The 27,897-nt window shown below is 37.4% G+C and overlaps 1 protein-coding gene across 1 annotated transcript; it reads left to right on the top strand.

Moving 5' to 3' along the window:
* FEZ2 (fasciculation and elongation protein zeta 2) lies at nucleotides 1-27,897 on the top strand. The gene is made up of 9 exons (XM_086460918.1): nucleotides 1-236; nucleotides 1,882-1,990; nucleotides 4,932-5,048; nucleotides 6,406-6,550; nucleotides 10,180-10,448; nucleotides 13,177-13,257; nucleotides 18,024-18,099; nucleotides 20,351-20,416; nucleotides 27,527-27,897. Exons 1-9 carry the CDS (start codon nucleotides 1-3, stop codon nucleotides 27,541-27,543), a joined length of 1,116 nt encoding a protein of 371 aa, XP_086317044.1. The 3' UTR covers nucleotides 27,544-27,897.

Genomic DNA, 27,897 nt, shown 5'->3' with positions numbered 1-27,897 from the left:
ATGGCGGCGGCGGCCTCGCAGCGAGACCCGGGGGATTGGCAAGACTTCTCGGGCTTCCAGCCCTCGGCGGGGAGCGGTCCCGAGGCTGCCCGCGACAAAGGCGGCTGGGGCGGTGGCGATTTGGGGGCGAAGTTGTCCCTCTGCTTTCAGCCCCCGCAGGCCCGGGCTGGGGGTGGCGGCGAGAGCCGCGTTCCGCTGCGGCCCCTGACGGAGCAGAGCGCCCTGCAGGACGACGAGTGAGTGCAGGCCCGGGGGGGAGGCGAGGAGAGGGGCGGCGAGGAGAGGGGCGGCGGCGGCTGGGCCTCCCGAATGGGAGGCCCAGCCCGGCCTGAGGGGACAGGCAGGGTGCGGAGCCGGGGGGCAGCGCGGGTTCCGTGGCTTGCTAGCTCTGCCCTACCACAGCGCTGCCCCGCGGGCCTTCTGGCCTGGGCCTTCCCCTGGCTGGCTCCTAGCAGGGTTTGTGGGCTGCAGGAGCTGAAGCCTTTCCCCGCGGGCGGGACTGCCGCTGCGAACCGCCGGGACTGGACCGGGGGGCCGACGGGCGGGGGCCGGCAGCGCGGCGCAGTTTGACATTGAACCTTCTGGTTTTATCCCCCCCACCGCATCGGTGCGGGCATCCCAGTGCCTCTTGCCTCCGGGGCGAGAGCAGGCAGCTGTTCCGAAATGCGGGGTGACGAAGAGTAGTGTTGGTTTCGGTTGTTGAAAAAATGCCCACTGTTTCAGTGTTTGAAATTAAACGTGGGAAGTACGGAAGGCAGATGGAGAGCAAAGTCTCAGCTGCAATTATGATAATTGTTTTTACCGCTGAGCAATACAGCCTTTCTGATCTGTTCTGCTTTCCTGGTTATAACAGTTATTTTACAAGTGTTTATACTTAATGTTTTACAGTAAATTTCAGTCAGTTTATTTTCATTAAAAGTACTGCAGTTTTACTTGAGGTAGCTAAATCGTATGTCTTCTCTTAGAATAAGAAAAAAAACCTGTTAGCAGCAGACTAGATATCTATACTATATACAGCAAGGTAAATTCAGAGAACCGTAAATCAGAGACATGTTGGGCAGTGATGAGGCTCTGTCTGCCCTTCGGTGTCTGGCTCGGCCGTTCCTCTGACCTCCTCTGAGCCTAGGTAGGCAACCGCTCCAAATGTGCCCCGCAGCGTTGCTCTTAGGGGCAGGGTTTGTTAGCTGCCTTGAGGCAGCAGCCTGCTAGCAGGGCTGCTCTGTTTCAAAATCTGAACTGGTATACCAGAATAGGACTGCATATTCAAGCCTCCAGTACAGCCAGAGTGGTTGTACACTGTGGATATAGCTGATCAACTGTAAACAAGAGATGTGGGCTGAGCTCAGCAAGAGTACTTCTGGATAAAACTAATTTCTTGCAGAATTTTAGTATAATTTGTAGATGTTCATTATTCTGTGATAAATGGAAAGAAAGAAAAAAGATTTGGCTCAGAATTTGCTACTCATCCTCTGCTAATTCCTCTTTTTAATCTGCAAAAGTCAAGGAAAACAGGAACAACACTAGGAATGGAATTTATAGCTGAGCTCAAATTTTGTGAAAGGAGGGACTCATCCAGTCCCCAAAAAGATTTTGAGTGTGGTTGTATAATTAGTAATGAAGCTCTCTCTTCACCACATTGTTCATTTTGCTGCTGTGCATCCATTGTTGGTTTAAAAAGGGAAATGATTTGTGTTTATCAAAAGCCATTTTCTTTTAGCTTCAAAACATTACAAAAATATTGTCAGTAACTTGTAGATGAATATTTAGGGAGGAAAAAATAGTTGTTGATGGAAGTATGTTATCATTATAAATAAGTTTACTGCTGATCAGTTGCTGATTGTTTTAAGGTCTGCATTTTTGTTCCTTTTTTTCTCTCTTTAGGATTTGGAATGCTTTAACTGATAATTATGGTAACGTAATGCCAGTTGACTGGAAATCTTCCCACACCAGAGCTTTGCACTTGCCAACACTCAATCTTTCAGAAAAAGGGGTAAGTTCTGATCAGCAGAAATACCCTCTTTGGATCTTTTATACTCATCAGAGAAATAAAACAATTTACATTTGTATAAAAGTGTTGTTATTAAATGGCTTAAAATATTTTTAGTGCTTCGCATTTTACGTGAGAAGTTCTTAAAAATCAGAAAATCAAACACCCATTGATGTATGTTTGCATCTCCTTGGATTGAAATAATTTGGGGTTAGTTTTAGATGGGTGTTAATTAGAGCCGGAGCATGATAGAAGAAAATTGTAAAATGAGAAAGTGTTTCACACAAAATCTTTGTACTGCCTGTTTCATATTGAACAGTCTTCTGGATTCATCAAGGCAAGAGGCGGGAGTACTCTGATTTAGTAAATCCAGTGTGGATTTCAAAGTTCATCTCATTCTGCAGTCAGGTGGAAACTAAAGTGGCTTCTTTTACAGGAAAGGTGGCCCAGGAGACACTGAAGTGCAAGAGTTTGTTTTGGTTTGGTTTTCATATTTAACAAATAGAACAGTTGTCTGGAGGGGGAGCAGGAAATGAAGAGCTTTAGAGAGGTTTATAAAAAGGGTTGTCCTCTGATCGTCTTAAAAGTGAATTAAAACGCTTCAGGAAGAAAAACTAGGAAGAATTCCCTTCTCCGAGGTCTTCTGAGGAAACACGTGGCTTTTAAACACAGTAAAGTTGAGTTATGTTGTAAAAATATCTCTGTGTGTAACCTGAGAATAGGGTAATACTTTGGCTTCTGCTGTACATTATATAATCCAGCTACTTTTTGCTATGACAGGAGCAAAGATTGTTCTGCTAAAGAGAATACTTTGCGGTTCAGCAGGGGAAGATGGCAATTCGGAACTCACTTTCTCGATTTGAGTCTGATGATTATCCATTGAATTTGACTTGTGTTTATCGTAATTTTTATTAGAGTGTTTGTTCATATTTTCTAAGTGGTTTTGGAGTAATTAAATCCTTAGATTTAAAATGAAAAGACTTACAACCCCACATGCTGTGACTGAAAAGTGCACTGGAAGACTGATTGATTTCTTGATAAGGAACTAGGTACAATATAAAAAAATGTTTCTCATAGTTTTTGTAAGTTCTTTACAGGAAGTTACGAAGAATATACATAAAAAAGTAGAAAGAATCTTAGATATGCTGCCAGTAGAGGGAAAATCAGTTTATGGATTAAACGTATCTCAAGTTTTTTCAGCTTTCACTCCACCTGGCATGCCTTTTGGTGTGTAAAGCCCAGCATTTGACATACTTTTTTTTCTGCTTCTGTGTGTTTTAGCAGTATTTCTGGATATGTGACAGCACATATGGACCAGCTAGTAGCTTGTTTTAACTTTCTTACAATGAATACTAACAGCTAAGCAACGCTTCCTGAATGCGTTTGAAACTAATAATATGGTGTTGAACTTGTGCTTAAAGTACTTTTCCTGTTTTAGTAGGAAAAAAATGTAAAGTGAATGAGGCTGATTCATCTCATCTTGCTGTTTCACATGACAGGTCTGGGAACGCTTTCATACAGCTCTGACAGTGAAAGAAGTAGTTGGGTGGAAGTGTTGTACAGTAGTACAAAGAACAGGATTGCACAATAGCTTGTTTATCATATTTTTATTAGTTTACTTTTAAACAGGTCATTACCTACAGGAGTGTGAGGACAGAAACAGGCATGCAGTGTGACTGGGTGGAAGGCCGGGTGGTCCTTTTGTCATCAGCGGTAGCTTGGGCTGGTTTTAGGTGGTGTATTAGCCTACTTTATTCTGATGGTCTCTCAAAATGTTGTTTCAGGAGATTTCAGGAGGGGAAGCTGACCTCCTAGATAATCTGTTACCCTTGCTTGCTATCCCATAGTTGACATAATCCTATATATACAGAAAAATATTTGTGGACTGCAGACATTAAAGAATGTCAAAACTGGGATGCGTCCTGGAGAACAGGTCTTACGAGGAGTGGCTGAGGGAACTGGGGTTGTTTAGCCTGGAGGAGATTGAGGGGAGACCTTATAGCTGCTACTTGAAAGGAGGGTGTAGTGAGGTGGGTGTCAGTCTCTTCTTGCAAATAACAAGTGATAGGGCAAGAGGAAATGACCTCAAGTTGCACCATGGGAGGTTTAGTTTGGACATTGGGAAAAAATTCTTTACCAAAAGAGTAGTCAAACATTGGACCAGGCTGCCCAGGGAAGTGGTGGAGTCGCTATCCCTGCAGGTGTTCAGAAAACATGTTGATGTGGCACTTGCAGGCGTGGTGGTATTAGGTCAGTGGTTGGACTAGATGATCTTAGAGGTCTCTTCCAACCTAATAATTCTGTGATTGTATAAATGTTTTCTTTTACTATATGTACGTCTTTGGGTTTGAAGGATGAGTGTAATTTGACGGTATATATGTGAGAACAGAGTTACTTCTGTTTTTTTTTGAAAAGACCCTGAGATATTCAACGATTTATTTTTTAAAATAATCTGGGGTGATAACCATGTTCTGTTTTTTAAAATAACTTTTCGTGTCTCTTATTATGTGAAAAAGTAGAACTATAAAAGCACGTAAAATGACAGTTTTGTGTAATGTTGTAGAAACCTATGGGTAGATTTTTACACTGACGAATGTCTATCTTCGTTTAAGATTTAAATATCCGCACTGGATTGACTGCCTTCTGTGCAGATATCTGCACATCATTGTGTATATGGTCTTTAAATGCTGAGGGTATTTATAGACTTTAACCACTGACAGCTATTTTAACTTTCTCAAATTGCAGTTTTCATTTCCGTTGTTCAGATGCTTCAGTTTCCAGGTATTTGACAGCAAGAATCAATGATTCTATTATTATGGGCAAGGAATCAGTTTCATTCTTAAAAATTCAATATTCGTATATTCGTTCCCCTTTTATTTTTTGTGTATATACACCTATTGTGTATATATATATTTATATAAATACACATTTTCGTGCTTTCTAGGTAAATGATAACTTGAACCTTGACCTGTCAGATGATGAAGAGCTGAGAGAACAGCTAGATATGCATTCTATTATCGTTTCCTGCATCAATGATGAACCACTTTTCACAGCAGAACAGGTAAAGTGTTCAGCAAAGACAGCATTGTTGGTATAGTATCTTCTTTTAGTCTGTAATTATTTTTTGTTATTCTTCCTTGCTGTTCACCATAGCTAAGCTTCTTGATTGTTTTATATTTAGGGTCCTAATAGTGTCTGAGATATTACTACATCATTCAGATTTGAAAGGTATTCCAGTGCTTCAGGTGAGGTTGATAGTCCAGGGTCTTTGAAATCTTTCTACGTTTCTTACCATGAGTTAGTCAGAAATACTACTAAATTAAATATATGTGTTAAGAAGCAAAAATATTTTCAGAATGTTAGTAGTATTGTAGAGTTTGTAGTTTTCCAGCATGACTGTATGGCCATTCATATTTTCACGTGGCTTTGTAGTCAGTGAGAATTCTTTGAAGTTTTTGCCTGATAGGAGGGCAGCTCAACGGTTCTAAGCTTTCAAATTACTTAGTGTCTAAAGGCTTCTGTTCCAAATCCATGGATTTACTGAAGTTACCTTGAAAATTGCTCTTCTGAGTAAGGTTAATGACTGTCCATTAAGGTCCTGCTTTAGTAAGTAAGTGCAAGAATATGTTTTCTTGTTTACATGGTTACCTGGGAACTCTGATGAACATAGTCATTAAGAGTATAAGAGACAGGATTGCTTAAACTGCCTCAGCTCTTTTTTACTGAGGTTGATCTCAGCATGCTCTACAGCCTTTAAACCTGTAAAAGCTAATGTGTTATTTATTCAGCTGTTTAGTTGATAATTTAGTCATTGTTGATAATAGTTGATAATATTGTCATTTCTATACTGAAAAGTAAGATCTCTATGCACAGGATTTCTGTTCTCATACTTTCTTTCTGGCTCGGGTCTTAGGCCCAGGGATGCAAATCAGCTTTGGGTTATGATGGATCAGTTCATAAAGCTTCTCACAAGCACAGTAGATTTTCAGGTTATTCAGAGCTTTTTTCTTTTGCTTAGAGAAGTGAAATGCAGAGTGGAGAGGTAATTGATTTTTCTTGTTGTTTTGTTTTCATTCAACTGAATACTTGGGAAAGATACTCCAGCTCACTCTTCAGTTCAGTTCTCTTAAGCAGAACCATGTCTGCCTTCATACAGAAATAGCTGTGTCGTTTCAACATGCTGCTTGTCATGAGATCATTCATTTAGTAGACTTATTTTCAGAGAGCAAGGGTGAGGAGGAAATGTCAGTATGATTTTGTAGGTTCTCCTCCATCCAGTCTTGGTATCTGTTTCATACAGCAGCATCTTCGCTAACTGAAAATAAAAATACCCGTAAGCTCTTAATAGCTTTATTTCAAATTGCAGGCTGTTTCTCTTTGTGCAAAAGGGTTTTCATAAGGTTTTTCATTTTTTGAAGGTGATTGAAGAAATAGAGGAAATGATGCAGGAATCACCTGATCCAGAAGATGATGAAACGCCCACCCAATCAGATCGGCTCTCCATACTTTCACAGGAAATTCAGACACTCAAGAGATCCAGTACAAACAACAGCTATGAAGAGAGTAAGTAATATTTATTTAGTATTTTCTTTATTGAAAATACTTTAAACGGTAAGTTTACCATGTGTTGGATTTATAGCAAGGTCTTCTTATGAAATATCTGCATTGAAACGTATTTTCAAAATGTCCTGAAAGAATAAACTAGAATTAGAACATAAATAGAAAACTTACCTTTGTCAGCTTTCGTAACTTGGAATAAAATAAAACTTCATAGAATTTCAAATTAAAGCAAACATGCTGAAGCTTGATTTGCTGGAATGAGGTCCCTTCATAGGTAAAGTGATAAGTCAATAATTTTTATTAAACTTTATTAATTTCTGTGTTTTAAAGTGAGACACTTTCTTGAGGCCAGTACACAAAAACCTTGTATCTTCTTCTACTCAAATGAAATATATAGTTTAATTGTAGTAGGTTGAATTGTACGTAAAAGAAACCTGTGATTAATTAGTTTTGTAATGGAAATTTGTTTTATCTGTGTATTTTTTCTAAATCAATTCTAGAACCATAGATTGGTTTGGGTTGGAAGGGGCCTTAAAGATCATCCAGTTCCAACCCCCCTGCCATGGGCAGGGACACCTTCCGCTAGACCAGGTTGCTCCAAGCCCTATCCAACGTGGCCCTGAACACTGCCAGGGAGGGGGCAGCCACAGCTGCTCTGGGCAACCTGTTCCAGTGTCTCACCACCCTCATAGTGAAGAATTTCTACCTAATAGCTAATCTAAATCCACCCTCTTTCAGTTCGAAACCGTTACTCCTCATCCTATCACTACACTCCCTGGTAAAGAGTCCCTCCCCACCTTTCCCATAGGCCCCCTTTAAGCACTGGAAGGCTGCTGTAAGGTCTCCCTGAAACCTCTTCTCCAGGCTGAACAGTCCCAATTCTCTCAGCCTGTTCTCATAGCAGAAGGTCGTAGGAACACAAAAAATATTTGCTAAATGATCCTTATATTTTGGTCCCTCTTACAAAGTTTGGTGCTTTTTTTCCTGTAGTCTGGGTCAGCAATGTAAATTCTGTAGAAGATTCAGAAAACTGGCTGACCTTTTGTGACATGACTTACAGTTCAGACTTATGCTACATTCAGATTTATGGAGGAGATCCCATTTTCATGGTTGGACTCTTAGCTGTCTCAACACATAAATTTCAGGAATGTGAAAGCAAAATATATCCTGCTCGGCAGGGCTTCCTGCTTTTCTGACAGTTCCCTGTGTCCTTAGGTTTGGAGATAATTAGGCTTGCTTGGTATTTCATGTCATATTTATTTTGCTTTGCCTCAGGAGTTCATCTTGTCTGTTGCGTCTTTGTGGTTTAAAGGTCAGCCTTGACCAAACAGTGCCTTGAGTTACTTTGGCAGGTAATTTAACTTTTCTTCGCCAGTTTCTCAGAATCCGCTTTCATGTCTTTCAGGTCACTGTTTTATGAAAAGCTCTTGCTACTTTTTTTGTCTGTGAAGCTGCTTCAGAATTAGCCTGCATCTCTCTGAAATTGTTTCAGGGTTTTCCTAGAAGCTGCGTGGCTTTTATGAGACAAGTCAGAGGTGTTAACGTTTAGAATTGAGAGCAGGAAATCAAAGCTTGTATTTTTTTCTTGGATAGGAAAAGGCATGTATTAAAACAATCCAAAAGTAAAACCAGTTACAGCTCTGATTACACAGGTGAGTCTTTTAGCCTACATACATAAGATCTAATCAAAGTAGTCATCTACATTTGAATTACTTTGTCTTCACTCACCTACATCAGCTGAGTAGTTTCCATGTAGCCCTTTTATAGGCTGTGATAACAACAATTGATCGATCATAAACAACTCAGGATTGCAGTTCAGTATTCTGCACCTATGTTTTTGGAACAATTGTTTCTTAGGCTGTGAAGCTGGTTCTTAAGTGTTGGGACTCGCTGCTGCTCTCCCTAGTCATCTTTCACAAAAACAAAACAGTGATGCAACCTATGCTTTTTAGACTGTCCTTTGTACTGAATACATATGAAACTTAGTCGTATTAATTTTTACCACAGAGCATACTGAGTTTCACAGACTATAAGGCCTATTCTGCAACATTCACCCACAGAGCAGCAGATAATCTTGTTGCTGAATTTACCTCTCTTCCCCTTGCTTATGTTTGTGAGTTGATGTTGCTGTTTGCTATTGCTGACAACCAGAGTTGGCCTTGCAAAAAGTTACTGCTGTGGTAGGACCTGCTGTGCTACATGCAATGACTGTGAGCACAGCCAAGATCTGTGTTACAAGTAGAGGTCGTAACCTGCATGCTGCATACTTAGAATACTTTAAACAACAATATAGGCGATGGATGGTTCAAACTACTTGAAAATTAGATCCTGAAGCATATGGTACTGTTACAGTGTTTGAACAGAGTTTACGGCGGCCTAAGCTGCTCTGAAAAACTTGTGTCTCCTTGCTGGAGAATTGCTTTAACAGTTTTTTCTTTAGTAAGTGACAAGGAGCTTTTCCCCGCTATAATCTAACTTGAGAAAAATCACATTTCACTTACTACCTTTGATGCTTTTAAGAGCTATACTTTCTTGTAGTTTGTGGCCTTATTATTTGCGTTTTTCAACACTCCTCTGTAGGCACTTTCCCTTATAACAATTTTTTAGCCATTTACAAAACTAATTGAACATAACCAAATAATTACAAACATCTATGCAGTGTCCTTAAACAGATCGTACCCTTCAGTGTAACCAGGACTAGCCATTTCTCAAATGACAATGAAAATTAATTTTCAAGTTCTTTGATGTAGCAACTGCTGGGACTTACTAGCTTCCTAGGTGTGCCAGACTTCATTGAGAATGGAAAGGAGTCCTCAGAAAAGATGCTCACTTTTAACCCAAGCAAACCTCGGAACATTCTTCTTGGTCATAATTTCACTCTCTGTAGCACATGACTCAAAAGTACCTTTAAAATGCAAACCTAGAGGGTTTTTTTTGTTTCCAAACTGACATTTTACAGGCTTCTGATTTAGCTTTGACCAATTCAGTCTCATACTTTTTCAAAACTATTAAAGTTTATTTTTGATTGAAATGACCCTGCCAGCTAGTTTTTGTCTGGGTCTTTGTTTCAGGCAATACAAGGTCATGCTTTTGACTACAGTTCCCAGACAAAGAAATTTTGGAGGATTTTCTTTATGATGGCACAAGCTTTTATTAATATGCATGCATACCTTAGCAATATTCCCAAGAAGATTCCCTTGCTCGTCATTTCTATCTTTCTTACTGTAGGTGAAAAATCCAAGGATTCCAGAAATGCCGAAGTGTTGATTGTTGTGTCAGAAAATATGGAGACCTTTTACTTTGAACAGTGAGTGTAGGTGGAAAGTAATAGTTAACAGAGGTGTCAGTGTTAGAAGTTTAGCACTTACTTCAGCTCCCTTAAGTACAACATGCTCTTCATATTTGCAAATTATCTCAGATTTCTCAGAAATGAGAACAAAGTTTAACCATCTTCTTGTTGCTAATCTAGTTGCCTCTGTGAAGTGTTTATTTCTTTAGGAATATTGTTTTGTTCTCTTACCATTGAATTGAATTTTTTGTTTTGAAAGTTGAGTACTTTTTTCTTGTAATTCGTACAAGTATTGTCATGCTTAAAATCTTGACAGATTACTTTTTATATGAACTATTTATAGGAGTAAAAAGATTGTCCGTTGCTGAGTTAAATGAACTGCTGGAAGAAATCGAGACTGCTATTAAGGATTATTCCGAGGAACTGGTACAGCAGTTGGCTCTACGAGATGAGTTGGAGTTTGAGAAGGAAGTGAAAAACAGCTTCATTTCTGTCCTCATCGAAGTACAAAACAAACAGAGAGAGCACAAAGAAACGGCAAAGAAGAAAAAGAAGCTGAAAAATGGTAGTCCTCAGAATGGCAAACAAGAAAGAGGTCATATGCCTGGAACAGTAAGAAAATTTTCGTAACTGTTTATACATTCAGAGGTTTGTTTTTTGTTGTTTTTTTTTTCCCTATGGGAAGTAGTATTAAGATACCTGGTACACCTGCTTCCACGCCTTCATTCGCAGACAAGGCTTAGGCAATTTCTATTGAGATTATTTTTTTCACAAGATCATACAACATTTTACTCTTCTCATACTCAAAAAAGGTTTTTATGTTGTTTGCAAATTAGCCTGGAATCAGCATACCTTTCTTGCAAAATAATACTGGGTTTGGATGTACTGCTGTGAGTTCTGTTGTCAGCAGGCAGACTCGTTGATCTATTTGGTTTCACTGTGTGAATTTTAGTATGTGTGTACCACTGTTAGTCTTGCAGGAAATTCAGTATTATTGTTGGTGTAGTTGTACAGATATTCATTGATCATGTTGGGTTTTAGGTCGGAACCTTTACCCTGGATCTCTTGAAACCTGTAGCAGAGTTACTACATCCAACGAGAGGCAGGGGTGAGGCCAAAGTGTAGTGTAGATATACAGGAGGAGATAATTTGGTTTATTCTTTACAGAACATAGCAACGAAAGGAAGACTGTCTTTCAGAGTTTGCATAATAGGAGGCAGAGAATGAAATAAATTAGATTATTATCTTGTGAATGGAATTCTTTCTTTCTTGTCTGTCTAGTATAATTTTAAATTAAGTGGGATATTAATGTTAGAATTTCTTAGTGTCTATTACAGGATGCAGAAAATGTGGCTCATGTATTGTAGATCTTGGCTAAATCCCAGAAAGAATCCTTCAGTTTGACATCAGAAGGTTTTTGGTTTTGTTTTTCAAACATAAGGAGTAAATATTTGTAATGGAACATTAATTCTTCATAGTCTGTTTCTAAACTTACAAGAATAAGATACCTGTGATATAACATACATGGAGTTCTGATCTTGTTCATCTAGTGAAAAGTGTTTGTGTACATAGATAAGTTTTAATGGAACTGTAAGTGTATGTCTTGATGACGATTTTGTATTGTTTTCGCTTTGCAAGAGCCCAGTGAAAAGTTCAAATGTACTCCTTTTTGGTTCTCGATCATGGAAAAACAAGAAGTGGTATTCTAACTAGAAAGAAAAATAATTATTTGGTTTTGAAACTTGACTCAAGTAATTAATAAGCTATTCTGGTTAGTTTCAAGTTCAGAGACTTGAAGAAAGCTTTCAAGTATAGCTGTATGTGATCCCAATATAAGACATTTTCATATTTGATTGCTTCAAGATACAGGTGTGTCAGATTGCTTTCTGAGAGGGATTGAACAGACTAGCTCCCAAATAAAACTGTAGGCTGCATTCCTTTGAAAACATCTTTCACTGTCACCAAGTACAGATTTGAGAGCCTTCTCCCAGAAAGCGGTGCAAGCTTACTTCCTGCAATGCTCTTTATTTTCCTTTAAGAAAGTGCTAGAATATGCGTACAGGTAGTATGTTCAGGTAACTTTGTGAAGAATGAGTTTCTGTTAATAAATAATGTATAAATTAGCCATTTTATTAACTAAAACTATAATGAAGTCTCGTTTAAATACAAAGCTTGGAAGTACGGTTAAATTTTCGTACTCAAAGAAAATCAATTCTCCTGTAGACACTAGAATTGATTTTTAATAAATAGAGGTTTTAGTTCTTTGTCCTTGTTACAGTCTTTGGGTAAATCACTTTCTTAGATTTCTAAAACTTTTACCTCTCTCACAAGGGCAAACTGGGGAGTAATTAAAAATAGTCAGGGCTTGAAGATACGAGTTCCTTTAAGCAGGATATCTTAAAAGAGTTAAGATGGCTTTGACAACATCTGTGTCTGTTTACTGACCTCATTGTGCTTTAGAAAGCAAATGAATACTGTATTCCAGCACATTTTATTCCCCCTCCCATAAATTAATTCATTCAGATAAGCATGCCGAGGTGTGCGCATCATACTGCCCTGTGTCGGCAGCTTAACAGTTTCTTCTTTTTATGTTCTTCTCAGTTGCTGATTTTTGAATCTCATGCTAAACATCAAAATTGCTTTGATTTTTTTTTGACTTTTTTTACTTTTACTTTTTTTTTACAAAGTTCAAGGAAAAAACTGTGATTGGATTATATATTAATTTTTTCTTTATTTGGATTCCGTGATTCTATGTAGTGGAGCTTGAAATTAGTATGAGTGAGTGCATTATTAACTAATTTCATATATTTATCATATTACAAATAAACGGGGAATACTAGTTGTGGCTTCAGTTGTGGAAAAGGAAGCATGAAAGCACAAAATGTTCTAAAAACGTAGAGCTGAAAATGACTACCTCTGAACAATGTTTCTAGTAGGTGCTTAAAATCTGAAAAATTGGTCTCAGCAGTGTCTGTAAAAGTATATTGCTCAAACATGAATTGTAAAGGAGATTGTTACTGTGAACTAAACTTTCAGGAATACTATTTTTTAGATTTCAAAATGAAACCGCCTCAAATGGCAAGTTGTGATTATTGGGTCTGCACTGTGAGGATTTTGTTTGATTAAATTTTGATGTAGATATACTGTCTAACTGTCATTATAAGGTTTACTTTTTAATAATAAAAATTAAGTAGGTGAATGAAAAAGTAGAAATGTGCTGAAATGCGTCTTACAGCTTGTCTTTGTCATTTGTCTTACAGTCTTGATAAACACTGATTAATAGTCTTCTGAACTTTTCTCTGTCCCTTTTTTCTTTCTGCTATGTTTTCACTACTTTTAGCGCTTCAGCATGGAAGGGATCTCAAATGTCATACAGAATGGCTTCCGCTACACATTTGGAAACTCGGGTGGAGAGAAACAGGTGCTGGGCTATCTTCTCTGTTTTCCTCATTCTTTGCCTGCACTTTCAGTAGGAGTTGAGATCTTGAAAATTGACAATAGTTGAAGATAAATGCTGAGAAAATAGGACAAAAATGTTGGAATCTGTACTCTTTCCCTGCCTTGGGACTTTGGTCAGCTTACAGTCATTTTCTCTCCTTAACAGCTTGAGACAGTCAGGACTTGATATCCTGATGCACTGAAATAATAACCTTTATTTCTTACCCCAGACTAACAGTCTGTTTTCGCATAATGCGTGCTTCAGATACGTTGCATGTCTGTGAAAATCTAATATCCAATAGAGGAATATGTAACAGGTTAGGCATAACATTTCAGCTTTCAGCATTAAGGACTTGGGTAATATCTCGAACTCAAAAAAGGTTTTGTTTTCTTTTCTTCAAATGTTCAGAGCTGATATATCTAAAAACAGAGTAGCCTCTGGAAAATGCATGGACTCTACTGTGTGTCCTTTTGTCTTTGAAAACTGCATGATGTTAAAAGCAGACAAATGTGTGCAATGCAAATTACTGATACAAAATAGACTAGTTTGTGTCTTTTCGTTGACTAAATGTTGAAATATACAGCACAGAGGCCCAGCTTCTGTGGGTGTCATTATAGATGTTACGTATACCTAAGAAGCAAGGTTCTTGGGCTTTATTTCATAGTCATACTTAATTGTTTGTTTCAGAACTGTAGTATGTATTTTATTAAATGTATTCTGTATTTTGGTAAAGTGTTAATGCTTATGGTATTGTTTAGCCTTTTGGCACACGTTGCAAAATACTGGTATTTCACATTATTTAATGCATACCCACCCATATAGTTTATGCAGCTGTGTCAGAAGAGTGCATTAGATTCTGCCCTCCTCCCTGGTGAGAAGTCCATTGAGGCAATAAACTGCCTGGTAGTGTAGAAGTCATGGCTGATCAGGTTTTTGTCTGGAAGATGACTAGAGTATCCTGCAGAGCAGTTCAGGAGGTAAAAGAACTCCTTTGAAGTTATTCTTGAATCATGAGGTTAGAAATGGTGGACTTACCCTCTTTCTCCAACAAGGTATATGTATGAGAGGTCATGAATACATAGATCCAGCTATTTGTCCTGAGCTTTGGGGATCTTGAACACATGCATAGAACTTACCTAACTGAGTTTTTATCACTCTACATTATCTCAATACTGGTAAAGCAGTAGCTGCGCTGTTGTTTTTTATTTTTTTTTTTATTTTTTTATTTTGTTATCTTTACCATTTAATAATTAATTACAGCTGCTTACCTGTATCTTTAGCTGGTTTAAATACATGTATTTTCATAAAGTGAACATATTTAGCTATGTCAGCCCCTCTTACTTGTGGTTAAAAGACTTGTTTTCTCTGCAAGTCTCTGTTCAAATGCACCTTTTCTTCTTTGACTGCCTCCTAACTTTCTAGACTTAAGTAGCATCATCATATATTAACAGTAACACTGATTGGATAACTCTTCCAGTCATTTTTTGGAGTTAGTTTACTAACATTACTCTTCTTGTTGATCATACTTTTCCTCTGATTTATCTTATACTATAGCCTTCTTAGCAGAGTTACGGGCGTGTTTTTCCCTTCCTTTATCCTAAAGCCAATCGTGGAAATAACAAGAACTTAAAATGAAAAATAGGGTAGAAAAGTAGGAAAGATACCATCTCTTTTCTGATTTAGTCCTGGAAAGCTATTTTTCTATGGCATTTGGGTTTTGTTCAGTTTTCATCTGGTTCATTGGTTTTTGTCACATTACCAAACCTTCACCCTGCTTTTAAAATATTACATCATCTTCTTATTGCAGCAAGTTGCAGAGTAGAAAAAGTGTTAGATGTTCAGTTGCTTAGTGCTGCTCTCAGAATATTTATTTTAATGGTATTTCATGGTGTATTGTCATTATAAACTCACATTCAGATGTTTTCTGCTCTCACGGAAAAGTTAGAATCGGAGTTGTGCTCAAAAAAAAAATACAAGGACAGACAGTATTTTGTGTACCTTAGAAGCTAGAAGTTCATACACATACAGTCACAAAGCTTATGACAAGTTTGTACAGTTATTTCAGAACTCATGTCACTCATGAATTTTAGTGGCATTTACCACCTTTACTATTTTCTGGGTAGTATTGCTCTGATAGTGGGTACTTTCTTTTTTTAAAATTTTAGTACTTTTGTTTGTGCATGCGTTTGAGATGTAAGTGAAAATTACTTGGAATTTTTCAACATTTAAAGAGAAACTTCCCATTTAAAGAGGAACTCCCTATTCCCATCTGATAATGCAGTTGCAAAAAACCAATATCAGCTGCATAAAAGCCGTTGAAATGTTGGTAGCTCTTTCTGTGATCATATTTCCAGAAGAAAATTCAAGATAGTCATCTTCATTTCAATTTTTATACATATCAGACACTTTTTATGGGTGATTACAAATTGCAGTGGGAATTGCTGCTTATCATATTGTCAAATGTGCCTCAAAAATTTAGAGGTCACAGTAGACTTAACACTTGTCTATGTTAGTAAGCTGCATACTAGTCACTTTTTCCTCCTTTATATATCCTTCGCACAGCAATTCAGGGAATGAGGTTTTATAGTGCTATTACAGAGGCTTATTGTTATAGCGGCAAAGTATTCATGAGAAAAACAAGATGATTTCTGGAAACTAAGAAAGCAATTACTTTTTATTTTTATTATTCTTATTATTAGAGAGGAAAATGGGAAGATGGAGTTTACAGGTGTTTGGTATTTGGTCCAGTGAAGCATGTCCTAGTAATTTGTGGTCTAGGTAAAGGGTAGAATGCCACTTAGTTCTGAAGGCTGGAAATGACAGCCTGAGATCTGATTTCTGGGTTAGTAGATCTACTTTCACCTCTGACAGTGATTGCAGATTTAACAGCCTTATATCTAGGTATTGATTCCAGTAATTTTAGTAAGAGTGCAGTTCTCTAATGATACCCCTTGGTTACATCTGCTGGAAAAGAAATTGAAAACTGACTGTTTCCTAAGAAGCGTTGCATACTTTCCTGTGGTGTGCTAAGCGGATGTGAGAAACTGCAAAAGGAAAAGGGAGGGAGAAAAGCGCCCTGTGTTTGCATAAGGTCTCGGTGAGGTGTCAGTACATCTTGTACAATAGGTTCCCTTAAGTGACACAGAACCGAGTCTGTTTGGCTTTTGGATATGGTGGAGCACAAGGTGCATGATCCCGCTCTAAACATGGCAACTGTTACATCTGCGTTTTGTCACAGTAAATCTCCTTCTGCAAAGTGAACCTCTTCACTAAGACTGAGTTACACTTGACTCTTGCTGAAGTGCTGCCACTAGGAGAGAAGCAGACCTTATATATAATGTGTTTTGTGATTGTTACATGGAGAACCATATATCTCTCAATTTAAATGATAGAGGGTTGGTTTGCCTACTGCCTTGTAGCTGTTAACCCAGAATACAGTCCCTGTTAAATTCATAAAAATTGAGTCTATGAAGATTTCAGGAAGCTTTTTCATTAGGGAAAATTCCAGCAAGTTCAGTGCTTTTGAAATACTGACCTCTTTAAGAAGAATACACATTCGTATGGGCTGCAAAGTAAGATGTCGCCTAAATGCCTTCGTTAAAAGAGCAACAGGGTTGCTTCAAGACTTGGAAAATAAATCTTGGTTGCACTGCAGGTACGAAAATCCTGAAAGATTTAAGAAAATTTTTGCTTTTTCTTTTAAAGCTGACAAGAATGGAAGATTTCAGTGAAGAGTAAATAGAACAAAAATGGAGTTCGTTTGAAACAATGTGTTAGCACACTCAGCTATTAAAACTGAGAATTTAAATCAAAATCCAAATGGTGCAGTCTTATGTTTAATTAAGCTTGCTTTGTTACTTCTGGTTGGAAGTGTATACTGTCGGAAGGCAAAAGTTGTCTGTTTTCATTTTCACCTAACTGAAGGGCAGCCTAATTGTCTTTGCACAGAGGACTGTCGATCACTTTCAGAGCTGTGACTGAGCAATGCTCTTTGATCTGTCAGAATCCTTGGAATGTTTTACATTCTCAGTAAGAGTTCACCAGTCACTGAGAAAATGTGTTTTGAGGTGCGAACGCAGCACAGGCCAAGTTTGAAGATTGATTGATTGATTTTCCCAAATACTTGTTAGCACACTTCTACTAACATGAACACCTTACTTTAAGCACCCCCACAGCCTCTATCAGTTATGCTCTCAAATCCTTTAAAAGCTGTTACCAGTTTCACAAGTTATTGGAAGGCAACATCAATATTTACCTGGAAAGATTTATTTTTTCTTTAATGTACTTCCAGGAAAGAAAGAATTACTTTCTGATTTTGGATACAACTGGTGATGCTTGCATGGTATTTATACCTTTTTTTTTAAGAGCAAGTTTGAAAATTATTCATCTGCATTAAAGTGTTGTTTGAGGGAAGGTGGTGGGAAGGTCATTCTTTCACCTTTTATTTGATTGTAAGGAGTACTTTAAATACATGAAGGATTTCTGGTTGACTTATAGAGTGAGAAGAGGAAAGATTTTACTGTTGGTGTGCATAGGCTCTGAGGAAGAAACCAGACAGAGAAACTTGTTACAGATAGAAGTTGGCTTCTGTGATAAAAGCTTTGGGATAGGAAAGTAGAATCAATCTCTTTTGAAAAGCTTTTATTTGTGGCTAGCAATTTCAGTTGCTACCATTTTTGCAAAATAAAATGCAAGCAAATAAATTGCATGAAAACACTATCCAGTTACTCTTGTTTTTCATTTGACAGTACTTAACAACCGTCATTCCTTATGAGAAGAAAAATGGACCCCCATCTGTTGAAGATCTTCAAACATTAACCAAAAGTAAGCATATGAAGTTCCCCTACTGATGCTTCCTTCTTTGTATTTTCAACTGTGGTTGCTCAAAACCAGAGTGAATCCATACAGTTATCTCTTCCCCCTTACCCTGTGGCATGTATGTAAAGTTGCATGATTTTTTACCATGAATGTTGGCCAGTTTTTACTTGTTTTCTGAGCCTTTGTGGTGTGTTTGTTTTCTAGCTGTTCTCTGAAACCCTGAAGGCTAGAAACTTGCATGTAACAGAAAGTAAATGTTTTCACATTACTTCAACAGGTGGGCCTTACGGAAAATACTGCATGTCATGGAATCTGGCAATGCTGTCTTATAGTACCTGATCTACTCCCCTGTTTGTTTAAACTTGCTAAGTTATTGAGGTTATTGTAACGACTTTCAAAAATGGGAATGGATGAGTAGTTGTATAATGATTGCACTTGATTGCCTTTGAAATAGCCTGCTTCTCTCTGTTGTTTTGTTGTTGTTGTTAAGAAATTTTAAGAATTAGGAAGTATAAACCAAACAGAGTTTTGACAGTGCTTTGAATTCTCCTTCCTTCATATCTTTTTGGGCCAGATCTTCAAAATTATTTAGAAGTTTTAAGTCACCTGTTTTTGTTTTGTTGGTTTTTTTAATTCTAATTTGCATTAAAAATAAGGTTGTATTTTTAAAAAAAAATATTAAGGTGGTTAAATACAGCAGAACATCTCTGGGAATCAATGGCATCTCCTTCATTTGAGGTTTATAGGAACAGTTTAAAAATAGAGGGTAGAGTGCATCAATGTATTTGATCAAATCTCAGTGTAGGGCTTTGGATCTAAATACATCTTAAGGTGCTTTCCAGCAGCACGGGTCTGTGATTCCACAGGTGCCTGAGGGATAGTAGGAGGCTCACTGGTTGGTTCCTGGCAAGAGAAATTAAATACTATACAAATTCTGGGGTAAATTAAGTGTTTAAGCAGGAATTAAATTCCCTTTATTTTTCTGCAGTAGGCACCCCTGACTGGTAATTCATACTTATTCAGTGACAAATTGATTTTTTTGTTTTGTATTTACTCCTGCAGACAAATTTTATCCTCTTGCCATATTTAAATTTCACCTGAAAATATTCTCAAAAAACCAGTATTAATCTGAGAGAGGTTAAAGCCTGCTGAAAACTTTTTGTGTTTGGTGGTTTCTTAACAAAATGTCTTGTACAAATGCACTGTAAAGAGTATTAACAGTATTGCCTTCTGTGGTCTGGTTGGAGCTTGTTCCTGTGATTCAGTTGCAGATTGCTGACACACTCTCTGCTGGTGTTAAGGCAGATAGTAAAGCAGGTGTTTGGGATTGTTTGGTTGTTTTTTCTTTCAAAGCTGTGTATTATTCCACAGTTGTGAATACTAATGTCTGTCTTCAGCATAAAAATTGAAATAAAGCACCTTGGTGTATTTCAAGTTCAGTGTCTCATATGAAGAATTTGGAGTTTATTAAATACTGCTATTCAGTATAATTCTGTACTTCTGAGTCTTTCAGTTATGTCCAGAGCACTTCATAAAGGACTGCCGTTGTTTTTGTTTATGGAGTAACAGACAAGCTTATATGTGTCAAGTTGAGCTAGTCCCAATATTTTTCCTTCTTCAGAAATATGTGAGGATGGACAATTTTGATTTGATACAAGTCACAACAGTGGCCTTTTGGCATTATTCTAAGTGAATGCCAAATTCAGTCATGTATTTAAATTTTTTCTAAGCTACAGCTGCTAATGTTCACTGTTTCAGGGGAGAAAAAACACAGTATTTTCATCAGATCATTCACAGCAGCATTTCTCCAGAAGAGTGTTATTTTCCCATGAGTCAAGATGAAGATCAAGGAAATAAATTAAGTGATGAGTGTACTTTTTTTGCCTAAGATTTCCTACTGTAGTGGTTAGCACAGTTTAGTTTTGGATGTGGTGGCTTTCTTTTGGAGAGTTTTTTTACAGGGAAGAGGTGGGTTTTTTTTTGTTGTTGTTACAACTGATAACATTGTACTGCAATAGTTAACCATGTAAAATGGGTCTCTTGAATCCATCTACTGTGGAGTTCAGTGAGAATTACACAAATGAAAAGTGGAGGTATGATGTGTCTCATTGTCTCTTCTCATATGCCAGTTAAGAGTTTTCTTACTAATGTGGTAGTAATATCCCTGTGAGTGGTTGAAACAGCTACGTGGTATTTGTTTTGAGAGTGTTGTCTTTAATTTATGACTAAATATCTGAATTTTTTTTTTCATACTTAGTCCTGCATGCCATGAAAGAGGATAGCGAGAAAGTGCCAAGCTTGTTAACAGACTATATTTTAAAGGGTGAGTATGTTTCATAGCAGGGATTTTTTTTTTGTTCTAAATTAACTTAATGTACAGACAAGGTGTATTTGAAAAGAGTAGTCCTATAGCATTCATGAATTGTGTTGCCCTTTTATCAAACAGAGCTCTCATTTATATTCTATTCTATTTTGTCCGAGGTTTCTGAGCGTATAGTTCATAAATAAAACGTGTTATTTTGTTTGTGATAGTATAATATAGCAAAGTATGTGGTATATATTCAAATAGCTGAAGGACATCAGCAGGAGCAGAGCCTTCTGGCTTACAAAGTTAAATGGCTGTAGTTAAAAACTTGTGTTGTACTGGTTTTTCAGAATTTGAATTCAAACTGCTTATAGTAATAATCCATTTGCTAGATAAAGTGTTTATAGCTTCATTTTAAGTGTTACCTTCTGATCAATAGTAAAAATTCTTTATTTTACATTTGCTAGTTATACCTTCTTCACATTTTATTTAAAAGGTTTGTGTATGAGTCATTTGTTTTCCAGTCTTATATGTTGACCCCATGCAGCGCTACAGCCTTGGGGATGAGTGGCTGGAAAGCTGCCTGGCAGAAGAGGACCTGGGGGTACTGGTCGAGAGCCAGCTGAACATGAGCCAGCAGTGTGCCCAGGTGGCCAAGAAGGCCAACAGCATCCTGGGCATTATCAGCAATAGTGTGGCCAGCAGGAGTAGGGAAGTGATCGTGCCCCTGTACTCAGCACTGGTGAGGCTGCACCTCGAATACCGTGGGCAGTTTTGGGCCCCTTACTGCAAGAAAGACATTGAGGTGCTGGAGTGTGTCCAGGGAAGGGCAAAGGAGCTGGTGAAGGGTCTGGAGAACAGGTCTTATGAGGAGCAACTGAGGAAACTGTGGTTGTTTAGCTGGAGAAGAGGAGACTGAGACTGAAGGGGAGACCTTATCACTCTCTACAACTGCCTGGAAGGGAAGGTGTAGTGAGGTGGGTGTCAGTCTCTTCTCCCAAGTAACAAGCGATAGGACGAGAAGAAATGGCCTCAAGTTGCACCGTGGGAGGTTTAGATTGGACATTAGGAAAAATTTCTTTACCAAAAGAGTAGTCAAACATTGGACAAGGCTGCCCAGGGAAGTGGTGGAGTCACCATCCCCGCAGGTGTTCAGAAAACGTGTTGATGTGGCACTTGAGGGCATGGTGGTATTAGGTCAGTGGTTGGACTAGATGGTCTTAAGAGGTCTCTCAACCTAATGATTCTATGATTAATAGAATGTCAGACATTGAAAATCACTGCTGGCTTTAGCTTTAAGTAGTTCTTCCAGGTATTTTCCAGGTTGTTAAATTACATTTAAACCTTTTTCTTCTAACTTTGTTTTTGCCTAGAACATAGTGCTTATGTTCTTATTTCTTGACATATGAATGGTACTATCTTCTTCAGTGTTTAAAGTTTAGCATATTCATCAAACTCCCAAGATCTGAACAAAAGGGTTTGCGAAAGGATGGTGGATGCCTTTTTATTTACCACCCAAATGTATATTATGTTCTGCTTCATGTTCGTATGCTTCATGTTGTTCTTCTGGTATCATGCTTTCCAAGTCTCACTATTTTTTCAAATACAATCATTTGACTCAACTCCCTCCATGTGATTTTTAAAGGTTTTTGTATTTATAACACAGACTTCTAATCACTCTTATAATGCAGAGACTTGAAAGTATGTTCAGGTTAAAGTTGTGGATGAAACTTAATGTGCTTTTGCTTCAGAAAATCTGAAGAGATTGCCATGCAGTATTCTAGAAGCTCCGACAGACTTCCTGCTGGAAGAGGCACATTTCTAAGTTTTGTGTAGGGTTGCAGAGCTACCACATACATTAAGAATGCAGAGATCCTTTCAGTTGATTCTTTTGATTTCTCTATTGTTTAATTACCCTTTCTGAAAATCCTTAAATTAGACAGATGTGTTTGCTTATGAGCTGAGAGTCTTTTAGGCTCAAGATCAAGGCTGTTTTAATGGTGGTGGCACTAAACTTCAGTTTTGTGAAGCAGAACCTTTGACCCAAGATATTGATATGTTGTCAATAACGCTGTTTGCTCTTCATAACACATCTGGTAGAAGCCAATTGGAATGAATAGTGCTCTTTACAGTGTCTGCTCTTATTTTTAGATGTAGCTATCCAGAAAACCTTTCAAATTTCATACTGAAAAGAAACTGGCTGCCTAGGGAAATGGTGAAATCTGCAGAGAAGGCTTGTAAAAGTACATTAGCTGAACATGTGACAGGCTGATTGAGGAAGCTTGATACTGAGGTTCCTTCCTACCTCTGCCTCTGCATGCTCGTGACTTTAAAATCACTGGGGATGTTCTGCTAGCTAGGTGTGACAATTATGAAAATGTAATATGCACATTAAATGTGTTGGGTCAAACAGGTCATCATATACAAGCACTTTTGTCTCTAAATTGCAAAACACAAATAATGAGAGTATGAAGAGTAATCACTCACATCACTCATACTGAAAGGAAAAGGTGATTTCCCCTCAGCCACCATTTCATTACTGAGCTGAACTAAGCCTTTCTTACTCTTCTGTGGGTCTGTTTGCACAATGGCAAGCAGTCGTACAAGCTAGTGAGCCCAGAATTTTATTCTTGCTTTCAATGTAGCCTTAACTAAGCCTCACATTGCTATGATTAGATTATGTTAAATGTTTATAGCTCATCTGACAGTGTTAAATTGCAATGTAGATTTATCCTGTGCAACAGGCAAAGTCATAGCATCATAGAATCCTGAGATTGGAATAGACCTCTAAGATCATCAAGTCTTCGAATTGTTTCTGAAGTTGTAATCTGTTTCTCTTTCTGCCACTAAAACCTCTGGACTGAAGCCTCAGTGAGGCTTCATATGTGGCACAAAATACTCCCAGCCACCTGTCTATCATCTGGAAATTATTTTTAAAGCTTGTTAAAGGGAGATTAGATGGTTTTATACAATTGCTTAAAGCAACTTTCAGATCAGCTTATGTATGTGAAATTCCAACCTATTCCTTGAATTTCAAAATAAAAGGAGTGACCTGCTTTTTGAAGAGTCTGCTCTCTTCACTGGAAAGATTAAAAATGTCTTGGCAAGATGAAAATGCTTATGAGGATTTAGGGGTTTGAATTTGTTTTCAAAAAAAAGCAGGAGGATAACAAGTTTTGGACCCAGTAATAATCATCTGTATGGTATAGTGATAATTGTATTGATTTTACATTTGTTCACTCTATGATCCAGCTGTTGTCTTACACTGAATGGTTTTCATTTCTATTTATTAATCTTTAATCAAGAAGTGAGAATTTGAGGTGTGTGAATTATGTCACCAAAGATACTTTGTTCTGTTAAAATCTGTTAGCTACTTCTTCCTTTGAGGAACATTTTTTCCAGTCTTACAACAGAAAAACAGTCAGCAAATTATATATGACGATAGGGTATGTGTAGCTGTATGGAAAACCCAGTTAGTGTGGCATTTGTCAGGACAGCAGAGCAAAAAAACCCCAAAACCTTACAAGTCCTTAATGATTTTTTTTTAAAGCAGCACTGTCTTTACTCTATGGAATTTAGAAAATTAGAACATGCAGTCTTATGTGGGTGTTATAGCTGTCCACAGAATTAGTAATAAACTTGCCCAGTATTGTTGGTTACTGTTGAAAAGTTACTTAGATTGTAAGAAGCAAGAGCTGAAGAAAAAAAATCAGGAAAAAAGTGATTCTAACAATTGCCGTAGTATTGTCGGCATAATGTAATGGGACAAATAAAAGAAGAACGCTGTGAACCTGGAAAGGTTAATGGAACTGTAGGATTGAGCAGCGAGTGTTGATTTAACAAGAAATTACGCCAAATTCACTGGTGTCCTGGTAAAAATGACAGTGAAATAAGTTTATATTTTCTCTGAATTTCACAGTCTTTTGTAGAAGTGTCACCATCTTGAATATGTTGAACTAAATGCCAAAATAATTCTGAGATTTGTGAAAGACTAAATTTGGATCATGTAGGAAGACACACAGACAACCCTCTCTGTGTGTGCCATCTAATACTGGATATCTTCATTTAATGATTGAGTAGGTTTGTTTTGGGAAGGCAGTTTGGGCAAGAGCTGGAGCATAGGACTGGAACTTGAAAGAGAGTTCTGCAACCAGATCTGCTGTTGACCTTGTATGTTACCGTGGATGATTCTTGCACTTTTTTCCGTAACCAGCTAATGCTTCTGAAGTGCTGGCAGTAGAAATCCTCAGAACATGGGATGTGCAAATCCGGTATGATAAAAGTAGTGGAAAAGGCCAGTGCAACTCGGTGCATTTCATGTTTAGGGGGAAAAAAAAAAAAAACCACCTCCATATGCATTTCTGAATAGGATTATTAATTTTGAAATTATTTCTCGTGTTTGCTTCTTTAAAGCAACCTCTTTTTCCAATTTCTACCGCCCCCTTGTGGGCCCCAAAGTGTTTAATTAAGTTCCTCTTTCCAGTAATCAGTTAGCTCTCCTCTGGACCTATTGCATAGGGAGTATCTCCTCAGAGATAAGTATCCCAAAGCCAGACTGTGTACATATTCTTATGTAGGTTTTTGTACAATGCAGTAACTTACCTTTTCTTGTTCGTGTTACTCTTGATGCAACCTAAATTATTTTCAAGAGAATTTTTTTTCAGTTTGTGAGGTTTTGTTTCTTTTTGTTTTTCAGTGAACATTTCCATCCATGAAGTTAGTAATAATGAAAGGGACTTAGCGATTTGCTTTGCAAGTAAATTGTAGTTCTTCTCCCACCAGTGTGATTCATATTATATTTTATAGATTTAGAATTAAAATAGATGGTAACGTGAGATTGATAAGCATTTGCAATTGTGCTTAATTTTTTCTGAATATATTTTAATATATTAATATTGTTGTTATATTTTATCACTAGGAGTCATGAAGTAGAAACTGAGATTTGGAAGAGGGTGAGGGAATGCATTTGCTGACAGGGAAAGAAATACCAAGTCAACACAGTTAAATTCTTTGTCTTAGATCTTTCTACTGATCCTTTTTTGATGGTTTAACAAATACAATGAGCTTTGAAAACATTGTGTTTGTTTCCATTGAAAGACCTACGCAAGCAAGTAAGCAGCGTTGTTTCTTTTGCACAAGTTAAGCTGCAAACCAGGGAGCACAGATGGAGATATTTTTGTCATATCTTGTAGTTGCGTTGCTTTTAGGTGTTGCAACAAGAATAGGTACCATATCCCTAGATGAAAGCATGTTTTTATTGACTATACCCATAGAATTTTTTTTTTACAGAAGCTTTCAGTCTTTCTTCTTGCATGTATAATGTAATGACTTGCTGCATTATGAATTATTTGCCAAGTACAGTAATGCAACAAGTAGTAGCATCTGTAATCCTTGAAGTATGCAAGTTTAGTTTGCTTTCTAAAGAAAATGCCTCTGTGCAGTCACATTGTCTTTTCAGCCTCACAAATAACAACTGCCAATTTCAACCCTACAAGACAGAAAGAAGCATTGCAGGAATAACTGCATTTAACAAATACTGTAGGGAACTGCATTTAGGTAGAAGGACTGAAACCACTGTTTCTATTGAGCTAAAGGCTACTGGCTTTGAAAAGCCAGCATCCAGTTGGTCAGATAGCTGTTATGAGTTCACATACTGGTGAATGCACTTACAGTAGTTCCTATTGGTTTGGTGGCGTGAGGGCAGAAGAACAATGTGGGGATTATCTGCTGGGATGGAGTTCATAGCAAATTTAAAATAGAAGCTGAGGAAGTCATTGTGAGAAGGGGAATTACCTGGCTTTATTGTTATGAGGGTAAGGAGGAATATCTGAGGGAAGTCCACTGGAAGCAAGGGTTCCTTAATTTAGCTGCTTACGGAACAAATCAATTATATCTGTGAAATGTTAACCTGTAGATATACACAGAATCCAGATATTAGGGATAGGTTGTCTGGTATCCTATCTAGACACGTTATTTCAAGATCAATAGTTTTTACTTCCGGTCTTAAAAAAATTTGAAGATTTAACTTTATGTACTACCGGTATGATATGCAAACTGAATAAATCATTCTCTGTACCCCTGCAAGGTTAATTATTTTTTTCCTTAATTGGAGAGCACATGTAAGTGTAAATAATTGTGTCATTCTTAAAACATAACTACTATATGTAACAATATGTAAGAATGTATTTATAGCTGAAATAATTGCCTTGGAAATCAGATGTGTCCTTACAGTAAACTGTTCTGAGATGTATTTATTGCTAAGCTTTGTTTTCTTTTCCAATTGTTCTTGAAGAGTAATTGTGACATAAAAATACAGTGCTAAAAATAATATGTCTTACATCACTACTGAGTAAAATGCATGAATTATGTCTGGTGTTATTTGCTTTTAGGCTTTTTTCTGAATGTAGATGTCATGAAAGCAGAATAATTTTCCATCTTTAAGCTTGCTTTGCTATTTCGTATCTGATCTTTCAAGCTTCTAGTAATGGCTTGAAAAAACCCAGTTTTTTGTTTTAATAAAGCAAGAATTTACATCTTGTTCTATTTAATCATGCAAGTATTTCAGCTAACAAGAACATTTTTCTTGCCTTTGATGTTTTTGTTTAGTTGTTACACTTGACTTCTTTATTTGCTTTTGTGTTGTGCTAGCATTGGTTTGAAAGCTGGATTGCTCTGAGGTTTGTGTCTTACATGTGAAACAGGAATGAGAAACATGTGAAGGACATGTCTTATCTTCCTGTGATTGTGTGATTGAAGTACATGCACCAGAATTAGAAAGTAGTTAGAATCTCAACTTGTCAGTGGATATTTTTAAAATATAACTGCATCTGTCACCTTTTATTTAATGTTCTATTTTCTAACAGAACATCACAAAAAGCACTGTTTAAGACATGACCTTTAGTTAACTCATTTCTGAATAATATTAGTTAACAATAGTGGGTTGTGTCACTTAATTATCTTTTGAGAAGAGGATGATATCATAATTAGCAGTTTGAACTGATTTCTAGATTTTACCCTGTTACTAATATGGCAGAAGTCAACACTTAAGTATTTTAGTGTATACAGTACATTTCTATACAGACCATCTTCACTGATGTTTATCAAGATGTATTTGTGGTTCTTTTGCAGTTCTGTGTCCTACATGAAGAGTGCTGCCTTTCAGAATTAACCATGCTCACTTCTGTGATAAGAAGCTTTCCGTGGATATAACTCATATTATTTTTCCATTTTGCACTATACCTAAACCAGTATGCATTTACCTCCTCTGTGTGTGTGGATTTTCTGATCCTACACTAAGTCTTCTGGGCATGACAACTCATCCATTTTAACTTAATAGTGCAATGAACTGGAGCAGGAAACAAACATTGTACAGTTTTACTCACATTGTTCTGGCTTTTTAAAGTCTATTTTTACATTGTATAACATGTAGTAAATCCTCCTGCACATTTTGTTGTTGGAAGGAAAAGTAAACTTTGTAAATAAAATAAGCCTAGTTTTAA

The sequence above is a fragment of the Leptosomus discolor genome, chromosome 2 (assembly GCF_034619465.1).
Source record: "Leptosomus discolor isolate bLepDis1 chromosome 2, bLepDis1.hap2, whole genome shotgun sequence".
Taxonomy (NCBI): Eukaryota; Metazoa; Chordata; class Aves; order Leptosomiformes; family Leptosomidae; genus Leptosomus; species Leptosomus discolor.
The sequence above is the reverse complement of the archived record's forward strand: the minus strand, read 5'-3'. Positions and strand labels throughout refer to the sequence as shown.

Excerpts from the sequence above, each read along its gene's own strand:
- FEZ2 (XM_086460918.1), top strand. The coding sequence starts at position 1 with ATGGCGGCGGCGGCCTCGCAGCGAGACCCGGGGGATTGGCAAGACTTC. Across the intron at positions 13,258-18,023 it reads ACTCGGGTGGAGAGAAACAG|TACTTAACAACCGTCATTCC; the intron begins GTGCTGGGCTAT and ends TTCATTTGACAG. Across the intron at positions 18,100-20,350 it reads TCTTCAAACATTAACCAAAA|TCCTGCATGCCATGAAAGAG; the intron begins GTAAGCATATGA and ends TTTCATACTTAG.